The sequence below is a fragment of the Lagenorhynchus albirostris genome, chromosome 18, assembly GCF_949774975.1.
Source record: "Lagenorhynchus albirostris chromosome 18, mLagAlb1.1, whole genome shotgun sequence".
Lineage (NCBI taxonomy): Eukaryota > Metazoa > Chordata > Mammalia > Artiodactyla > Delphinidae > Lagenorhynchus > Lagenorhynchus albirostris.
In genome coordinates this window covers 67,767,117-67,789,100 of record NC_083112.1, presented here as the reverse complement: position 1 = coordinate 67,789,100, position 21,984 = coordinate 67,767,117, and the positions used below count along the sequence as shown (strand labels likewise).

The window sequence follows — 21,984 nt, the reverse complement described above, 5'->3', positions numbered from 1 at the left end:
GTTGTGAGCCTGACCAACCTAAGTCCTAACACGAGCAATTTCAGCCTGTTTTCCTCACCTGTAAAATGAAGATAAGAGACACTACCTCAAGAGTAGTGAGAAGTAAATAAAGAATGAATATAAGGGGCTTCCCTGGTGGCGCAGTGGTTGGGAGTCCGCCTGCGGATGCAGGGGACGCGGGTTTGTGCCCCGGTCCGGGAGGATACCGCGTGCCGCGGAGCGGCTGGGCCTGTGGGCCGTGGCCGCTGAGCCTGCGCGTCCAGAGCCTGTGCTCCGCGGCGGGAGAGGCCACAACAGTGAGAGGCCCGCGTACCACAAAAAAAAAAAAAAAAAAAAGAATGAATATAGGGAAAACTGCTCCAACCACCGCAATCACAATCCCAGGAGACTGGGCCTCCTTGGTGAAAGGCAAGCTCCTCCCTTATTATTCCGACAGGACCGAAGACGGAGCAGAGGTGACAGAGGTGCACCTTGAAGGTTTCCTCCTTCAACTTGGACTTCACCGATCCTTGTGAAATGGGTCCCATTATTTATTCATTCCTGCCTCTTCCTTGCTGCCTGCATGATTCCACTGTAGGTTCATGGTCTCAAATCTCAAACTGACACTCTCCACTGACCAGCAATGCTACTGCTCTTCTCTAGTAAGTGTGCTCTCTCCTCAAACTTTCCTGCTCCACACTCCCAATGGCTTACATGTCGCCATATGAACAAATGAATGGTTTGCTTTGGTATTCTCACTCGTATCTCTACAATTAATAAGCACCTACTACTGCAGACCATGCATTATCCTAGGTCCTGGGGTATAGCAGCAAATGATGGACAAAGTCCCTCCCCTTGTGGTACCTACAGTCTAGACAGCAGAGAAAAGAAAATACACAAAGCAAGGTAAATATCATGTCAGATACAAATAAATGCTATAGAAAAATTAAGCGGGGTAAAGAGCGAGGCTGTGTTACCCACCATGGATTTCCTGCTCTCTTTTCAGATAAAAGATAGGACTGCTACCCACCCACACCTGCCCCTAACTGAAGTGGCATATGGCAATGTGACTTGCTTTGGCCAAGTCAACACAGTAGATGTCACTTCCAGGCAAATATTGGAGAGCCAGTGAATGGCCTTTCCCTTGGCCAGTGATCAAGATGGTGGCTATGCTACGAGCCGGATGCCAGAGTTCAAGACAACACGGGACAGGCCCTGCCAGGCGACTCACAATGGAGGGATGACTGCAGTAAGAAACAAACCTTGTCGTTTCAGGTCCCTGACATTTTAGAGCCGTTTGCTACTGCAGCATAACTAGCCTATCCTGGTTTAGGGGAAAACATAGTGCTAGTGGGGAAAGAAGGGTGCTCTTTTTCATAGCATGATTAGAAGGCCCTCTGACAAGGTGAAATTTGAGCAGACACCTGAGGATGTGGGCCTTGCAGATATCTGGGGAGCAGTATTCTTGGCAGGGAAAAGAGCAAGTCCAAGTGCTGTGAGACAGAAACACACTCAATACGATCAAGAAACAGTAAGGCTGCCAAGGCAGCTAACAGCAGAATAAGCAAAAAGCAGAGAGGCAGGATATAAGGCCAAAGAAGTCGAGGAGCAAACAGTGTAGAACCCTATAGGCCATAAGGACTTAACCTTTCCTTGGAGAGTGACAGGATGCTCTTGGGATGTTTAGGAAAGGAGTAACATGATCAGACATGTTTTCAAAGGATTGCTTTGGTTGCTAAATTGAGAAGAGATTACAGCAAGGCAAGCATAGAAGAAAGGAGACCAGTTAGGAGGCTATCATAATAATCCAGACAAAAGATGATGATGGCCTGGACCAGGGTGGTTTGGGTGGGGGTAGTGAGAGTGGTCAGAACTGGAGTATGTTTGGAAGGTACAGCAGCAGGATCTGCTGGCTAACTGGGTATAATGTATGGGCAAATGGAGAAATCAAAGATGACCCAAAGTTTTTGTTGCGAGCCAATAGAACTGTTGCCAGTTCCTAAGATGGAAAATTCTGTCACCCTCGCCCTTACCATGCCTACAAGATCTGGGCCCACCTTGCAAACTGTTCCCTAACCCCCATCTCCACCCACCACCTCCTAGGGCTCTACCCTTTATACCAATGCTGCTCAAAGTAACTAGTCCACAAGCTGTTACCAGTCCAGAGTGAGAACAGAACGTGAACCAACACACTATGTCCTGCAGGGAGGAAGTCCTGCTATGAAAAAAATATCACCTGTACTGAACACGTGCTCTGCTCAAATGTCACCTTATTTGTGGATACCCCATGTAATTCTCTATCCCCTTTGTTCTGGTTTATTTTTTCACAGCACTTATCAACAATTGACTTATTAATAGTGATTCACCAAATCTATGATTCAAACTGACTGTAAGATATACCATTATTTTAGGTGTTACTAAAAAAGAAACACTGTCAAATAATTCTAAGATGGCATCAACTGTAAAGTACAACCCAATATTAGAAACACTAAAATGTGAAAAAATGCAATTTGGAATCAAGAAATACATTTCTCTGTGTATTGTCCATCTCCCCATCCTCAGTCCCCACTAGAATATAAGCCTCTTGAAGGCAACAATTTTGTCTGCCTGTGTTCACTGCTGCAGTATCCCTCATGCCTATAACAGGATCAGGTCCATAAAGGCAGTCAACAAGTGTTTATCTAATGAAAGTTGACTGATATATAAGAGTTGCTCAATAAATACCCAAGCATCCATTGATGGATAAGTGGATAAACAAAATGTGGTATATCCATACAGCAGAATATAATGAATTATATTCAGTCTTTAAAAGGAAGGAAGTTCTCACATGCCACATCATGGATAAACTTTTTGGACATTATGCTGAAGGGAATAAGCCAGACACAAAACGATAAATACTGTATGATTCCATTTCTATGAGGTACCTAAGGAGTCAAATTCAGAGACAGGAAATAGAAAGGTGGTTTTGAGGGGCTGGGGGGAGAGAAGAATAGGGAGCTGTTTAGTGGGTATAGAGTTTCAGTTTTGCAAGATGAAGAGTTCTAGCCACAAATGCACAACAATGTGAATGTGCTTAATGCCATGGAACCATACACTTAAAAATGGTTAAGATGGCAAATTTATGTTATGTGTATTTTACACAATTAAAGACTAAAAATAAATAAAATATTTACTGAATTAATAATGGATACTATTTATACAATCATTTTAATTCTGTCTAGGACTAAACCCCTAAAAATACAGACCTGATTACTTAACTCAGATAACACTACCATTAAGTCCTCCTCTTAAGATGAGCAAAAATCAGATCCCAGAAACCTATGAGGAAAGTAACAGATAATATACAATGGTCCAAGAAGTCCCACATCACAGGACAAGTATACAGTATTACTATGGACAGCAGAATTTACCGATTAACTCAAGATCTGTACATTTTGCCATATGAAGTTTACTGCAAAACAAACAAAAAAAGAACTTTAAATTATTATTAAATTCTAGTTAACAACATGTATGCTTAAGTGTTTAGAGATAAAGTGACTACAACTTACTTTGAAATCCACCAAAAAATAAGGCAAATTGATGAAACAGAGAATGGATATTTAATAAAGCAAATATGTAAAATGTTAATTGCAGAATCTAGGTGGTAAGTATATGGTGTTCATTTTACCATTCTTCAACTGTGGAGGTGGGCAAATAGTGAATCACAGAATATGAGAGCTGAGATAAGACTTCAAAATACATGAAGCAAAAACTTATAGAAACAGGTAAATCCACAAATATAGTAGGAATCTTCAGCACTCCTCTCTCAGTAATCAATAACACAAGTAGACAGAAAATCAGTGTCATGGACTGAAATGTCCCTCGCCCTCCTCCAGATTCATATGTTGAAGCCCTAACCCCCAATTCGACTATATTTGGAGATAGGGTCTTTAAAGAGGTAGTTTAAGGTTAAATGAGGTCACAAAGGTGGGACCCTAATCCAATCTGTTCTTATTGGAGAAGGAAGTGGCACCAGGGATGCACACAAACAGAGGAAAGACCATGTGAACACACAGGGAGAAGACATCTACAAGCGAAGAAGAAAGGCCTCAGGAAAAACCAAACTTGCCAATGCTTGGATCTTGTACTTCCAGTCTCCTGACTTGTAAGTAGATAAACTTCTGTTGTTTAAGCCAGCCACCCATGCTGTAATACGTTGTCATATCAATCAGTAAGAATATAGAAGACTTGAAAAACAATATCAATTTGACCTGATTGACATTTATAGTATACTCCACCCAACAACAAAAAATTACACATTTTTTTTCAAATGGATAAGGAACATTCCCCAAGACAGACCATATTCTGGGCCATAAAACACACCTCTATAAATTTAAAGAAATTAAAATCATACAAAGTACGTTCCCTGATTACAACAAAATTAAACTAGAAATCAACAACAGAAAGATGGATGGAAAATCCTCCAAATACAGCTGACCCTTGAACAACACAGGTCTGAATGTCAAGGGTCCACTTATATGATTTTTTTTCAATAAGTACATACCACAGCACTACACAATCCATGGCTGGTTGAATCCACGGATGCGGAACCATGGATATGAAGAGCCAACTACAGAGTTATACTCGGATTTTCGACTGCATGGGGGTCAGCACTCCAAACACCCACATTGTTCAAGGGTCAACTGTACTTGAAAATTAAACAACATACTTCTAAATAATACCTGGGTCAAAGACGGAGTCACAAGGGAAATTAGAATATATGTTAAATAGAATAAAAAGTAGTACAACCAAGCAAAATTTGTGGGCTGCAAATAAGGCAATGCTTAGAAGGAAATTTATAGCATTAAATGCTTATACAGGAAGAGAAAAGGTCTCAAATAACAATAAAGAGTACAAGCTTTAAAACACTAGAAAAAGACGAGCAAATTAAACCCTAAGCAAGCATACGGAAAGACAGAATTGTGAGCAGAAATCAATGAAATTGAAAACCAAAATATAATAGAGAAAAATCAATGAAACTAAAAACTAACTCTTTGAGAAGATCAATAAAATTGATATACCTCTAGCAGGACTGATCAGGAAAGAAAGAGAAGACACAATTACCAGTATCAAGAATAAAGGAAGGGGGCTTCCCTGGTGGTGCAGTGGTTGAGAGTCCGCCTGCCGATGCAGGGGACACGGGTTCGTACCCCAGTCCGGGAGGTTCCCACATGCCGCTGAGCGGCTGGGCCCCTGAGCCATGGCCGCTGAGCCTGAGCGTCCGGAGCCTGTGCTCCGCAACGGGAGAGGCCAGAGGCCCGCGTACCGGAAAAAAAAAAAAAGAATAAAGGAGAGGACATCACTACAGATGCCATAGACATTAATAGGCTAGTAAGGGGTTGTACAACATTGTGAAATGCACTTAATGCCACTGGACTGTACACTTAAAAATGGTTAGAATGGTAAATTTTATGTATGTACTTTTATCATAAATAATTTTTAAAGGATAATAAGGGAATATCAGAAACAACATTTTAGCCACAAATTTGACAACCTGGATGAAACAGGCAAATTCCTCGAAAGATGCAATCTACTTATCAAAGTCAAAAAGAAATTTGAACAGTCCTATAGAAATGAAGAAACTGAATTCATAGTTAAGTCTTCCAACAAAGAAAACTCTAGGCCCGATGGCTTCACTGAAGAATTGTACCAAACACTTAAAGGAAAAAGAATACCAATCCTACATAAACTCTTCCACCACGTAGAAAGGAGAAAACACTTTGCAATTCATTTTATGAAGCCAACATTACACTGATTCCAAAAACAAAAGTGTTAAAAGAAAACAAGAGACCAATACCTCAGACCAATTTGCTAATATTTTGTTGCAATATTCTCAACACAATATTAGCAAATTGAATCCAGCTATACATAAACAGGATAATACATCACAACCAAGTTAAGTTTATACCAGGAATGCAAAGCAAATCAATCAATGTAACTCACTACATTGGTAGAGAAAAATGTACTGCACAACTCTATTCACATCCTGTACAATTATGTGCTTATTCTATGAAGCCAATTTTTGTCCATTCATGAGACAAAACTGGTCACCTACTGCTGTGTAGTTAATGACAGGTTATCCCTTTGATCTAATCTTACTCCTAATACTATCCAACGTTTATTGAGCACATGGCAAGTGCAAAGTCCCATTCACAGCACCTCTGCTCAAGATGTTCTCCCCACATCCAGCCTGTCCTCATCACTCGGTCCTCATTTCAGACAGCACCTCAGAGTAGCATTCCCTCATGACTTTTTATTTACTGCAGAGCACTTTTCACTATTTGAAATTTGTCTTTGTTTCCCTCCTTGTCTGTCTCCCTCATCAGAATGTAAATTCAATGAAGGCAGGGTCTTCCTTGTCCTGCTCACTACTATATATTTCTATACCCAGGACAGTATCGGGCATATAGTAGTGTTTTAGTAAGTATCTGGTGAAGGAAAGGATTATATGAGGTAGACATGACCCTCTCCAAATTTATAATATGAGAAAACTGCGACTCAAAGAGTGAGTTACCTGTCCGTGATCACAAATGACTCAGCCTGGGTTCCACTTAAAATAAAAGGCAAGACAAAGACTAGCCGGCAGGTAGTTTATTTTGGAATGTGGTTCCAGGGAGCAGGAGTGAGGGACACAGGGAATGAAACACAGAGAGAGTCAATACAAGGATTCATTACAAAGCTGGCCACCTCTATGAGTTACAGATGTTTCTGTCAAGTGCTGAGTCCCACAGGATTTTCTAAGAAGCCTTGTGAATGTATCTCAGAACCATCACCCAGGGAAGAAACAGGAAAGCATTTTTATCCATCATCCCTCAAACGTCTAGAGTGGCCACAGAAAAGAAGCCCCAAGGGGAAAACAGAGAAATAAGCTTTACCAAATCAGACCAGGTTACACCAAACAAGAGTACAGAAATACATGGAATAAGAGGTGAGGCTGAGGACACAGGAATGCTGTTCAAGAAGAGGTGTCTGATCAATGGCCAGGGAGTGGAAGAACAAACCCCGACAATCTGACTACAAATAAAACTGCTCCCTATGCTGCGCGGCCACGGAGCTCCATGGTCCAAAGGGACTGTCACCTGCATGGTGGATTTTAATTGAAAGACATACATAGTCACAAACAGCAATAACAGAAATCCAAGTGGTATCCTCTGTAACAAAAGTAAATGCACTTGTGAATGGAGATATAAAAAGACGGCAGTCTGGGAGGGTACAACACAGAGTGGTGGGTACTTATCAAATGTTAAACTGATCAAAAGTTTAAAAAAAATATATAAACCCTCTGATCCAAAAAAAAAATCTACATCTAGGAATTTAGCCCAAAGTAATTATCACAGATATACACAAAGATTTTTGCTACAAAGACGCTCATCACAGCATTGTTTATGATAGTGAAAAAACTAGAAACATCAATGTCCAAAAGGAAAATAGATAAATTATGTTCTATCCATAAAATGGAATAATACTCAATTTTAAGAACTAGGTTGTAGAAAAATATTTCATGCTTTGGAAAGATGTTCCTAAATAGTAAGTGCAATATTTCCAGTAGCATTATTATATATTGAATAAATAGTTCATAAATACATGGGTTTTTTAAAAGCACCTATCAAAATATTAACAGTGGCAATCTCTGAATGATCTGTTCACGGGAGGTTTTAAATTTTTATGAAAATATTTTAAGACTTAGAAAAAATAATTTCGGTTTAACTAGTTACTAACTCACTTAAAAGTTTCATTAAATCCTTACGCAGTGAGATAAGGCAAATCGCTAGCAATCTGCTGGCCCCCCATGTGAGTGGAGCCAGGAAGTGGTTCATACATGAGGAACCCAAGCAGTGATCAAATGGAAGGTTAAAAAATGTCACTTCTTTACAATGGGTCCTTCCACTTTTGAAAATAGGGATGTAACAAATTTTGAGAATGACAGACAATGCATTAATATAAAAATAAAAATGCAGAACATCTACGGTAAAGACAACATAAAACACCAAAGTTTAAGGTGTTTCCTTTTGGGTCATTCACCTCTTTGGTATGACGGCAGTACGAAGCCATCTCTCTGTGGCAAAGAATAGCAATCAGGCTATGGTGACTGCGTATTATCCTAAAATAATTATTACAGTATATGTGGATTACTTTATGCCAAGCACTGTGCTAAAAAAAGCACTTTCTGTGTAATACCATCTCAGTGAATGCTTATAGTAAACCTGAGGCAATACTTAGTTATCTGAATATTCTAGGTGAAAAATAGGCTAAGAAAGGTTAAATAACTGGTGCAAAGTCACAACTAGTTAGGCTGAGATCTGGACCAGTTCTGCCTGACTCCAAAGAAAAAGGTTTTGTAATATATAACAAGGAAATCTGATATCTTTATATCATGGTCCATGGTCCAAAGGGATTTTCACTCTTACTATTTTTAGTACTTCACTTGTATCTTTTTGGTTGCTCAAAAAGTTAAACATAGAATTACCACATGACCCAACAACTCAACTCCTAGTTATATACCCAAGAGGACTGAAAACAGATATTCAAACAAAAACCTGAATATTCATCGCAGCATTATCCTAAGAGCCAAAAAGTGGAAACAACCCAAATGTCTATCAACAGGTGAATAAACAAAATGTGGTATATCCAGACAACGAACTATTAGTCATAAAAGGACACATGCTAGTAACACACGCTACAATATGGAAGAACCTTGCAAACATTATACTAAGCAAAAGAAGCCAGACTCAAAAGCCACATATTATGACTCCATATACATGAAATGTCCAGAATTTAAAAATCCAGAGACACAAAGCAGATTGGTGGTTGTCAGGGGCAGGGAAGGGGAGGGAATGGTGAGGGACTGCTTGATGGGAACTGCGCTTCTTTTTGGGGTTGATAAGAATGGTCTACAATTAGAGAGTGGTTGGTGATGACTGCACAACAATGTGAATGTGCTGTTAAGTCAATAATTGTACACTTTTAAATGGTTACAACGGTGAATTTTATGTTATGTGAATTCTACCTGAATAAAAATATGCATCTTTTAGGTACTAAAGATACTAACCACAGGTCTTGGCAAAGCTTAGCCATGTGGGCTGTTACAGAAGCATCGTAGCTGAGGAGAGATGCAGGGGGTGGGGATGGGGGGGAGGAAAAGGCAGTAACCCAGCAACTCTGCCCATCCCCACAAGTCACCGTGTCAAAGTATACTCATCAAAAACCCTGGTGTGGTTCACACCCCTGGAGGAGGGGCTGCCATACCCTACCAGATCGTTTTCCTATTTCTGACTACTCAACTATTTGGTAAACTTCTCAGGGGTTCCACAAGAATGGGGTGAGCTGGTGTTTTATGAAGTCACTTCCTTAAACTTTTTCATCAAAAAGGGGCTAAACCAACGTGTGTAAGTCCACGAAAATGCAGAAACCTGTGCACTACGAGGGACACCTTCTGCATCCACCTTGCTTTACTCTTCAGGCCTATGAGCTTCCTGGAAGGAAACCTGATGAAACACACCCTCAGTGACCAAGTGCGTTCTGGTGACCGTCTCCACAAAGACATTCATAAAATTGCCCAAGAATCAAAAGGTCCCAAGTTTATTTTTGTGACAGTCAATTACCTACGATGCTCAGAAGTAAAACACTGTAAGCCATCCATGAACCCGCTGCTGTGCCTAACACACTGGGGAGAATGTGAAGGCCCTGGGCATCTGCTACACTGACCACTCCTCACCCAACAGGTGGCCCGGGGGCCTGGCTTGGGAGGGCAGCCCGTGAACACTTGTCACTGGACCAACGCTTGTAAAACTCATCAGGAAAATGAACAGGAGAAAAGGCTAGGAAGTTTCCAGAAAAGAACTCCGAAAAAAGGCAAGAAAGAGGAAGATTTGTCCTCTAGAGACCAGAATGTATTCTATATCTAAAATATTCAATAGTATGAATTAGGGGGAAAAAAAGAACGAGCAATAAAATTGAAAAAGAAAGTTCTAAAACAGAGCCGAACACAAAGGCTCGTGACGCCAGAGAAAAGTGTGTCAGATCTGCATGTCAGCAACAGTGGCAACAGGCTCCCGCACTTTAATTTCAGTCCTGCCACTACGCTGGACACTACTCGGGTTTAGCCTTCTTAGGGAGATTTTATACAAACATAAAGCCTTTCCTTAAGTGTAAAAAAAAAAAAGGCAGTCATTGTTAAAAGTGCTAATTAGACAAGGAATACAATAAAATGAAATAATAATTTTAAAAGCCAAAAGAAGTAAGAAAATTATAAATGTTACACATAAATAATGATAAATTATTCAACGGTAGGAACAGCTCTGAAAAAGTGAATCAGAAAGCTTGTCTAGACAAGCTTGTTCTAGACCCATGTGATAAACTGTAAGAGAAAAGAAAAAAAAAATTTTTAAGAGAAAATGTGTGGTTATTGGCAAAAAAAAAAAAACAAAAAAAAAAGATCTGTTGTAAGTTCAAGTACCTAAGGAGGCCAGGCAGGTAGCAGTGAAACAGGGGAGGTAGGTGGCAAAAAGCACGTATCAGTGGATTTTTGTCACACAACAGTTCAGCCCTGGTGTGGCAGATCATCATATCAAGAACTAAGAGGAATCTGGATTTCTGTCTCAAAGACACCAATTCTAAAATGTTGGAAGGTGACTCTCCTCCCACCCCCCTACCCTCACCACCAACACACAGCTCAAACAAAACACATCTGTGTGGCCTGCCAGTGTTCAAAGTCTGGCCTAGAGAATCATCACTGAGGTGAATGCCTATCAGAGCAATGCTAATTTAAGAGAAGGCTGAGTCGTAAAGACCAAGGCTGGTGAAGGTGCTGCCCTAATGGTAACAGCTCCAGAACAAACCAAGGATGGTTCTATATGTTCAAAGACCCTATGAAACTTCGAATCAACCAAAGTAGACTGACAAGTAAGGATACCGTATCTATAAAGACATATACTTGAACATCTGAGAAGGTAAGCAGGAGAGGGAGTTACCTGTCAGCAGATGTTTAATGTAGACTAAACGGGTCTATTGGGGGGAAGGACGTAAACAAAACATACATCTGCAAGATGGAGAAACCCAAGTCTGATTTTAGAGTTTGATGATACAAGGAACCTCTTCCACTCCTGTCTGCTGGAAAAGCCTACTAAAATAGAGAACCAAGCTTAAATCCTTTTAAGTTTGGACCTGTACACGGCCTTTAGCACCTAATCCATTTGTGAGTAGAGATGCTACTAACATCTTTAACCACTGATGCTGAGACTGGCTGGTTGGTGGGGACAAAAAAACCCCACTTAAACATTATAAACACTAAAATTAATGCTAAACAGATTCAAGAATCAAATAAAAGCAATGAAACCAAAAAGACAGCTCAACAAAATTTCAGTTCAAGATGACAGGCTCCTATACCTGTCCACTTTTCCCCCCTCCCAAAGTCATACTGAAATAAAAGGACCTTCAAAACACCAGAGAAATGCCTCCTTCCAAATAGTCCAGGGAACTAATGAATAAATACCAAGACCTGGAGAGGAGAATGAGCAAACAGAATTACCCAACAGAATAATTTACAGTATTTCTCAAACTTCAGTCAGTTCCATTACGGAGCCACAATTTTTGTTATATCCCAGTGTTACCTATCCTATTGTTTAATATTTTTCTTTAAATCATCTTACTATGTTTTAGTTAAATAAATGTATTTTAAAGGAAACTTTATATCACTATAATAAGTGCAAAACGAGTGTCACTTTGTCATCAGTAGGTGGTAACATTAAAAATAAACACAGTTTACTAAATTCTAACTAATATTGTTGCTGCAGAAAGATCTGGGCTTGCCTCCTGTTCTCTACGTTACCAGAGGAAACTAGCTGCTATTAGAGAGGTATTTCAGACTAGCAGCTAAGTGAGACTTTCTCTTTGCTACAATCAAGAGGAAAAAGAACTGAAAAGGGAATTATTATCTTAAGTTTCTTTCAGTGGCCCTTAGTGTTGAGCCCACACCCTGTTTAAACCAGCCCCAGTATAAATGGCACTCGTGCCTGCTGTGGCAGCTGGGCCAGGCCCTTCCACAAAACCCCGCCCCCAGACACACTCCTTTGCATTTCCTCATACACAACCATTCATCTGACCACCCCAGCTGAAGAAAAGGCTTTGCCCCCCAAAATAAAATCCGAGAAATGCTCTCCAAAGAAAGTGGCGATCTACTTAGGGAGGACATTGTAAGGGTCTGAGGGCTGAGAAAGACTAGAAGAGAGCTCGGGCATCTTCAGACGCCCGCAACAGATGCTAGCCTGGGTAACGTGGCACAGTGGGAGGCGGGTGGTAAGAGGAAGGGCAGCTTCACTCAGAGTAAGATTTACACAAAGAGCCAAGCCCCCTACCCTGGCCCACAGCAGGGGATTTTCACCATCTTTGCCCGTCTTCTGCTCCCCGCTTCTGCACCCTATATGGAGAGCAGCCTGTTCACAAGCTCTGCAAACTTGAACAGAGCCTACAGGCGGCCCTGCCAGCCGAGGTTCGGGCCTCTTGGGGACAAAGACCTACCCACAAATAAAGAGGAAACCCACACCAGCTACTTACAAATCCAGTCTTTCACTATGTACAAGAATGGTCAAGTGAGCATCCGGAAAGCTCACCCCCGTGTCCTCTGCACCAAAACGTTTACTGCAGGAGGGATGCCAGGGGAGAAAACAGAAGACTCAGAGAAGAAAATGATGCAAGGGTCAAGAAACAGCAAAAATTGAGTGTGAACTTAAGTAGTGAAGAAATATTAAAAGAAATTAAGAGACTCCTTGAAGTAGCACAGGTTTTCTGACCTAGGGCTCTATCTTCTTCTATGACACCAATCACACACCTTGGTTCAACAATGAATACACAATCATAATAATGTAAATATAGCTATTGTTATGATTTTCTATATAAAATCAACCTACAGACAAAGCATGGAAGGCTTAACTGTCATTACAGAACAGGCTATAAAAACACACAGCACACATAGAACACAAATCAAGAACTGAGAGACAAAAAAGTACATGTTCTTGGGCTAATTTTTCTCATTTTCATAGTGTAGTCTACTGACTGTGCCAAAAACTGATGAATCAAAAAATAAAGGATTGGGCTTCCCTGGTGGCACAGTGGTTGAGAGTCCGCCTGCCGATGCAGGGGACACGGGTTCGTGCCCCAGTCTGGGAAGATCCCACGTGCCGCGGAGTGGCTGGGCCCATGAGCCATGGCCGCTGGGCCTGCGCGTCCAGAGCCTGTGCTCCGCAACGGGAGAGGCCACAACGGTGAGAGGCCCGCGTACCGCAAAAAAATATAAAAATTAAAAAAATAAAAATAAAAAATAAAGGGTTTTGTCCATTGTTTAAAATTATAAATGTAACCATTACAAGGGGTAACCAAACCAAAACTAAAACATGGAGAGGTTGGAGGTATGCAAGTTCCTCATCTTTCATTATGTGGAATCTATAAGCAGAACCAGTAGTTGACAAATCAATAAAGGCATAAATACATCATTTAAAGCTGTAATAACAGAAGAAACAAAGAAAGAGGAACTTAAAAGCGGCTACTGCTAGTGAAGAGAATTCATATTATATCCTTATATAAATTTTTACCATATGCTTATATTACTCTTATATTAATCACACACACACACACACACACACACACACACACACGCACACACAGGATTCATAAACAAAAAACAACCTACAAGAATATTCTCCAAACTGTTCTGGGACTGAGAAGAAAGAATTTCACGTTTCACTTTCTTCTTTTCTGGGTAGGCTGAATTTGTACCAGCAGTATATATTACCTATATAATCAGAAAAATATAAGATACAAAAATATTAAATGAATATTTAACAGATCTCAGGAGGCCCAGGACTTAATAAAGAAAAGGATGAATTTGGCTAAATAAAATTTATGAGCTAAATCCCTTTATTTTAATGACTTATTTAAATGAAAAACTTTATATGAGAAAAATTTCATGAATAAAATTAAAAAGCGGGGGCTTCCCTGGTGGCGCAGTGGTTGAGAGTCTGCCTGCCGATGCTGGGGACACAGGTTCGTGCCCCGGTCCGGGAAGATCCCACACGCCGCGGAACAGCTGGGTCCGTGAGCCATGGCCGCTGAGCCTGCGTGTCCGGAGCCTGTGCTCCGCAATGGGAGAGGCCACAACAGTGAGAGGCCCGCGTACCAAAAAAAAAAAAAAAAAAAAAAAAAATTAAAAAGCAACTGACAAGTGATTAAAATATTCGTAACATATACCATGACAAAAGCTAGTACCCTTAAAGGACTTTTACTAATTTAACAAAAACAAAACAAATACTCCAATAAAAAAAAAGGGCAAAGGACATAAATAGTCAAATCAGTTCAAAAATATATTAAAATGGCTAACAAATATGAAAGATGAAAATAAGTTCACTTTCCCAGGCATTCAAAGAAATGCAGATTAAAACAATAAAATGTCATTTTTCAATATCTCAACTGGCAAAAATCATTTTAAATTATCATACTCAAGTGTTACAAGAGTTTGGTGAGAAAAATATTCTGCTAAACTGCTGAAAAGTGTAAAGTGACACATCCTTTCTGGAAGGATTTGGCAATACAGATCAAGAGTTTAAAAATGTTCCTATTCTTTGACACTATACTTCCATGTTTGTGATCATTTCTTTAGGATGAAGTCAAAGATGTGATCAATAACTTAAAAGACGTTCACCATAACATTGTTTAAATGGGAAAAAACTGGAGAAAAACACTGAAATATAACACGTTGTAATACTTCAAAGTCATGATTCTGTATCTAAAAAATGTTAGGGGAGCACAACAAAATGTTTATTTGAATGCCATGTCTGTATAAAACACGTGTGTGTGGGTGCCTGAGAGAGAAAGAATACACAGGTAAGAGCCTGTACAGAAAAAAATCTAAAAGAATGAGCACTAAAATAGCAGTGATGATTATTTGGGTGGGAGAGTAACGTTTGACTATTCCTTTCTATATTACGTATTTGTGTAATATTTTAATTTTTTTGGCAGCAAGCATGTTTCAGTTTTGTAATAAGGCAAAACAAAAAAATGTTAAAAGTCATCTTTGAACATTATTAATAACATGGGGCAAATTCATTTAAAGTTAAATGAAAAAATCAGAATATGAAACTGTACGTAGCTCCAATTTTGCTTTTAAATCTGTTTACATACATACATACGAAAAAATTTACAGAACACCAATATGCTAACAGGGATGAAATCTGGGTAGCACAGTGAAATGGAATTTTATGTTTCCTCCTTTTACTTCCCAAATTTTCTACAATGAAAACCATTCCCACTAAGTCTTAGAAACAAAGAGTTAATAAAAAGTTAAATTTCCTTGTTGCAGGGCCCATAAGCCTTGGAAGTGCTAATTTCCAACATCAATCTTTAAAAACAACATTAGGGACATCCTGGCTTCTGAACGCTTTCCAAATATTAATACTGTGCTCTTTCCACTGTATCATGCTGCATTCAAGGGACTAAGGTAACATAAGCATTGGAAAATGTCTGAGAACAGTGGCAATATAACATAAAAATCTTGAGAAAAATGTCTGGGAAAGAGAATCATGATTTAAATGAGGATTAAATGATAATTTTCATTTATAATTATAATTTAAATGAGGGCTAAAACTTAAGCAATGTACAGCATGATGACCATAGGTAGGAATAATGAATTGTATACTTCAAATTGGCTAGAGAGTAGATCTTGAATGTTTTCACCACACACACACACACACACACACACACACACACACACACACACAAAAGATAACTGTGAGGTGATGGATATTTTAATTACCTTGACTGCAGTAATCATTTCACAATGTATGCAAATGACAAAACATCACATACAACATGAATATATAAAATTTTTGTCAATTATATCTCAATAAAGCTGGAAAAAATAAACTGAACAATAAAATTTGGGGTTTAAAAATAAAACAATTTTTTAATTAAAAAAAAATTTTAAGCAGCCCTGAACAGTACCAGTGTGTTCTAGAAAGCACACCTCAAATATGCTGGAGTAAATTACTTATGAGATACACTTTATCAGGTTGTATTTATTAAAATTCCATAGAAATGCAAGTTTTAAAGTAGCTTGATTTAAGGTAGGTTCTGCCTTCATGACTAAAACTGATACTGCCACAAGCTGAGAATGGAAAAAGTTGGAGAAGTTAGATAATAACTTGACTAAAGGGAAGAGAAATATAATAATAATAAAGGAAAAAGAAAAACGTGCAAATAAAAACAACAATAGTGCATCAGCTCCTACAAAAAGATCCTAATTAGGACATAAAACATCTCTAGTAAAAGCAAAACTGGATCTTGGTTCTGCTTTAGGAAGAAAGAGGGAGAGTCATGGACTGAAAGAAGGAACATGGCGGACACACGAGGAACCAGCTGCAGCAGTCACAAGGGGGGCAATAAGAAGCAACTTGCCAGGACCCAGAATAAGTGTTCAAGGGCTGAGAAATAAGCTCCACTGCTAAGCAGAGCTGCTATACTCATCATGAGCCTACGAATACCCCCGTGGTCAAGAGAGAGAAACGGGCCTTGTGAGTGAGATGAACACGTGACCCCTGAAAGCAGGGTACCGGGGTTTCTAGAGAGCAGGAGGAGGAGAAGCCATGTTGATCACTGAGATAAGAATGCATGACCAGGGCAAAGAATCAGCAATTCCAGCAAGCAGAGGTGGACCACAGGCCAGAGGCAACAGTGGGGTCATCTTTCAATCCGTCCAGCAGTGTCCTCAAGCAGGCCAAACAGGCCCTAGAAGGAGGAAACTGTAGGTGGACCTAAGTTCCTAGGAGCTATGAAAGACACCAAATAAAGCCCACCAGCATAACACTGCATCCCCCCAGGTCAGGGGAGCAGCCGGAATGGGCGCCTCCCAAGAGACTCTAAAAAGCCCACAGCACAGAGTCAGCTTTAACCACGTACCAGGCTCAGAGAGCCACGGAAGAACAATCCTAGTTCCTCACTATTCCTTCTTCCTCCCACCCCACCTTATCTAGAACCCAGTAAGGTCAGAAACAGGAAACTGGGGGGTCAGAGGGGACACAAAAGGACAGAAGCCAACTATACCCCTTTCTCTGACAGCAAGTGGTTGCCAACTACAAATCTTAACTGGGAGAAAGAGGGAGAAAAACTCTTACCTTTGAATGAAGGCTGAGTGTTGATTAATACACTGAACTGGACATTTTTAAATTGAGCCTATGTTTTGTGACTTCTGTTCCCTAAGATCACTGCCACTTGAACGCACCTTTTGTCTTTCACCTAATGAGCCATGCTCATTAAACAGCTGTTGAATCAATAACTTGAAGAGTGAATAAAAAGTCATAAGGCCTGATGCCTTCTCATAAAAGGAAAAGGCTTTCCAAGCTGAGTGCATTTTAAAGAGATGGTGAGAGACAAAAATAAAGATTTATTTTAATCATCTCCCACAAGTTATGTATTCAACACATTGAGTACATACCTAAAGAAAGAATATATCAATCAGAACACAGTTTGGTCCTTCCTGGGAGCACAACCACAGCTGCACTGGGAAACTGCAAAGTGTCCATTTCAGGATGATGCTGGGGACAGAGCCTTCGGGCTCCAAGGCAGTACCCTAAAGCTGAAATGAAGAGGGGGTTACAGACCCTGAATGACCCACCAGTCCTTGTGGCTCACCCATCTCCAGAGCGAAATGAATGTCCTCACCATAGGCTGCCACCGCTGGACCTCGCATTCATCAACCTCCCCTAACTGCACCTGACTCTAGGCTCCCTAACTAATGTTTTGGATCAAAACGAGTTTCACTCAAGGGAAAGTTCCAGCTCATTTGAGAACTTTCTCACTCTGATAAGTCTGTACTGGTTCCCACCTCAGGACTGTGTGGCTTGAGTTAGCAAGATATCCTGGGTACTGAGTCTTCAAAGGGATGACTCCAGCTGTGTCTCCCTGAGACTGCCAGCTGTCCATCCCAACGGTCGTCTCTATTTCTACTCTCTACCTCTGGTTCACTCCGTACCTCAACAAAAATAGGTTTTGGCCTTAATAATCCACTGAAACTACTCTTCTTAAGGTAACAATAACTTAATGCCAAATCCAGTAGACCCTGAGGATGTGAAAAACTACGTAGCTGTGGTCAGGAGATATGAAGAAAAAGTCAAAGAACAAGGAATTTTAGAAAGATACAAACTACTAGGTGTAAAATAAATAGGATACAAGGATGTAATATACAGCACAGGGAATGAAGCCAATATTTTACAATAACTTTAAACGGAGTATAACCTATAAAAATATTGAATCACTATGCTATACACCTGAAACTAATATAATATTGTAAAGCAACTATACTTCAATAAAAAAAAAGAATTTTAGAAAGAAGTGTTCATCAAGGCCAGTGTGAGAGAACATTCCACTTAGATAAGGACTGAGAGGCACCCATCTGATGCACACTTTTCAACAAAAACTGACAGGTGGGTTCCTTCACGCCATTTGGGTCACCTTCCCAAACATCTTCGCTGACCACACCTGCTAAAGCAGCATCCTTAGCATTCTTTTAGCGTCCTGCTGAAGTCCTCCATAACCACAGTCTATGCCACTACCCTCAGATTTTCTTCACGACGCTTATCACTATGTGAAAACACATAACTTACTTATTGGATGTTGGTCTCCTTCATCCTGTGTACCACTTTATCCTCTATACACGAACAGTGTGTGGCTTATGTGGGTATTAAACAGACACTTGTTGAATAAATAAATGAATGAGTGAAAGAGGGAGGAAAGCAAGTATAACACAAATACACTATCTACTAGTCACAGATGTGGGAAATACGCCAGTGGTAGGAAATGGCCAGGATTTTTCCCTTAAAAAGAGAATGTTATTCAGCATCCCTGGGGGCGCTGCTAGGCAGATTATTCATCCTCGGGACACTTACTCAGGATCAGAACTCTGAATTACCAAAGGGCTACACAACTTATCTAAAGGAAATCACTTCCCTCTCAGTGGGGCGCATTGCAAAGAAAAATTTCAAAGCAAAGTAAATTTTCCCACCCAGACTTGCCGAAAGACCAGTCTTGGAAAACCAGTGCCTAAACACCACTGTAAGCTCTGCAAACACTGGGACCAAGACTTGTCTAATGTCGCATTCCCAGCCCCTCGCAGTTTCCGAGATGCTCAAAATGTTTGTTAAATGAGCATATAAGACATGGACTTCTGAGGAATGGCCATTCCATCAATTCTTATGCTGTGGATACATTTATTTTAGAAAAAGGGCAAGACAGCTGAGGAGAAGCCTTTGGCCTAGGCCTCTCCCTGGGTGGCAGTTTGGCTCCTAGAATTCAATACTCATTAACCATGTGCCACAGGTAATCACATATTACTACCTTCCCCAGAGTCACCCTGTATCAAATCTGAAAACACTTTGCCAACATAATAGCTAATACAGCATAGTAACCAATAACAGATTTTGCTTGCCTTTTTAATTCTTTAATGTGTTTTGGTCAGCAAGGAAGGATAAGTCAAAATGATGAAAAAAACCAAATAAAATTGAAGAATTCTACCATTAATTTCATATCCACCAGTGTATGGCTCACAGATCCCAGGAAAATCACACCACCTTTTGAGTATCAGTTTCAACAGTCATGTTCTTTTTCTAAAGGGTAGTTTGGGGAAGATTAATTACCTAGTAGTTGTAAAATACTCTGAGGCCAATACCTGAAAGATGTCATAAATCAAATTAAGTATGAAACAAGGGAAATCACAAATATTAAACCCATTTCAGAACCTGAGAAGTTGAGAAGTGAGGAAGATTTATAATTATGCCTGTTGCCCTGATACTAACTTACTCCCAGGCTAAGATATGTATTCTCAGAAAAAGATTCCTAACATTCACAACAGATCATTAATATTTGGAAATGTCAACTGCCTCTGTACTCAGTAAGATTAACTTCACATGTATAGAGATATGAAGCGTTAACAGTGACAAGCAATTGCAAAAATGATAGCTATTCAAACAATTCACTGTTGCTGTATCAGTGCCTAATCTCAGCGCTGTTTAGTTAACATACAGTCCACCTTATCAAAAGTCAATTAAACCATTTCAATGAGAAAAAGAAAGTCGTTTAAAAGGCTATATATATTTCTCTGCTCTCTATCTGCTGACACTCCACAGCTGACACTCCAGTAAAATTTAGCAACATCCAGCAGCAATGTCTCTGCTTTCCTGCCAAACTACTTCCAAACTTCCTTCCACTTTGAAGTACTTTAATCAGTTTTTGTTTGTCTAAAAACTCCTAAGAGAGACTGAGGAGAAAAAAAAGAATCTAAGTAAATCTAAGGGGTCAGCTCCTGAAGCAGAGGTTGGAATTTGCATCCGGGGGAGAGCCAGTTCGGTCCCTCTGTAGCCTAAATGAATGGAGCAAGATGACTGGGAAGGGAGCAGGCTTCCAGCATCGCTTCCACCCGGACAGCCTCTTCTTTCTAGCTGGCAAACCTACCGCTGAGGGCTGGGGGCCGGGCCATAAGACCAGGGCAACCCAGCCCGACCCTAACTGCCCAGCCCACCTACAGCAGCCCCAGGAGCATCTGAGCATCGCACCTGGGGCTCACAGGTGGGGGGCTGGGGGCTGACTCAGTCCCCACTGACCCCTCCAGGCTGAAATGGGGGCGGTGTCCGCTGCCCCCCACCGGGCAAGAACTACCAAGGTTCCGGCACAGGGACGGCAGATCGACCTCCAAACCGCCTGCAACCCCGAGAGTTCCCGCTGCCCCCAGCCTCCTCAAGGAGGTACCCAGTGTGGTGTTTAGGGGACAGCCAGGATGGCGGCGTCCGGTACTCACAAAGCCCACTGGAACCGGTGCTGGTGAACATGGTCCCGCCGGACCCAGAGGCCCCGCGGGGGACAGGGGGAGGGGAAGCGGAGGTGGAGGGAAGCCGGAGACCGCGCAGGCGCACTCCGGCCGGGCCAACGAAACCAGCAACTCGACTCCACTCCAGGGGCCGCCTGCGAACGGCGCATGCGACGCTTCTCTGCCCCCTTTCCCTTCCGGCCGGGGAAAGGAAGTGCGTGCGAAGCGAAAGTGGTCCGCCTCTCCGGGTTTTTCTGACGGCCGCGGGAGCCTTAGAAAAGGAGTGGGATGGCGTGGGAGGAGCGGGTGTAACTCCTGGGAGCCGCACACTAGTGCTTTAGCGCCGCCACTTGCCCTGTGGAGCCACCAAAGCAGCTAATTCATCTGGAATGCCGGCGCTGTGATGTACCTCGCGACCTCTAACCTCTCCCAGGATTGCACGCCGGGTGCGTTCCACGCATGCTCAGTCTTTCTCGGCCGTCCCGGGGGCTGGCTCTCCCGCTGACTGTTGACAGAACTGTCTCGAGTTCCGGTGCCCAGACAAGTGCAGGAGAGGCAGCTCCTCCGAGGAAAGGGGAGCCGGAGCTGGAAGACCCTCCCTGTCGTGGGGAGTGGGACCGCCCAGCTGCCCCCCCCTCTTTTCGCATGTCGGTCCCGCGCGAAAGCCCCCGAAAAAGCGCCAAGTGCCATGGTCCCTGGACCCTCACCCCTCCCCGCCGCGGTGGCCTGTGTCCAGGTGTCCCAGGCGCGGTGAGTCTGTGGCGGAGCGATCCTGCTCCCCAAACTTCTTCCCTGGAGTCCTGCTGGACCCATGTCGTTTAAATTTTTTTCCCTTGCAAAATTTTTACTCCTTGCCAAAGCAAAGTCACGGTTTTTAAAGTGAGTTTGAGGTTGAAAACTTTAATATTATGCAGTAGTTATAGAACGCATATGGGAAAACTGACCAACTCTGAGGCTAAATGAAAAGGATAGGCTACAAAACTATGTACGGTATACTTTTAAAAAAGAAAAAATCTTTTTGAGTGCTCATAAGGACCAGGCATTATGCTAACTCCGAAATTTGTAGATCAATAAAACACAGTCTCTGCCCTTAAGGAGAGGTGACAGTGGGCCAAAATATTAAC

General features: G+C 41.4%; 1 protein-coding gene across 2 annotated transcripts in view; it reads right to left on the bottom strand.

Annotated features, from left to right (window-relative positions):
• UBAC2 (UBA domain containing 2) overlaps window positions 1–21,014 on the bottom strand; it is a 152,949-nt gene extending 131,935 nt beyond the window's left edge. For both annotated transcript variants that reach the window (XM_060128659.1, XM_060128660.1), the window contains exon 1: window positions 20,852–21,014. In XM_060128659.1, the coding sequence (XP_059984642.1) occupies window positions 20,852–20,882 (31 nt within the window). In that variant the 5' untranslated portion in view covers window positions 20,883–21,014. The remainder of the gene's footprint in view (window positions 1–20,851) is intronic.
• Between the last annotated feature and the right edge of the window lie 970 nt (window positions 21,015–21,984).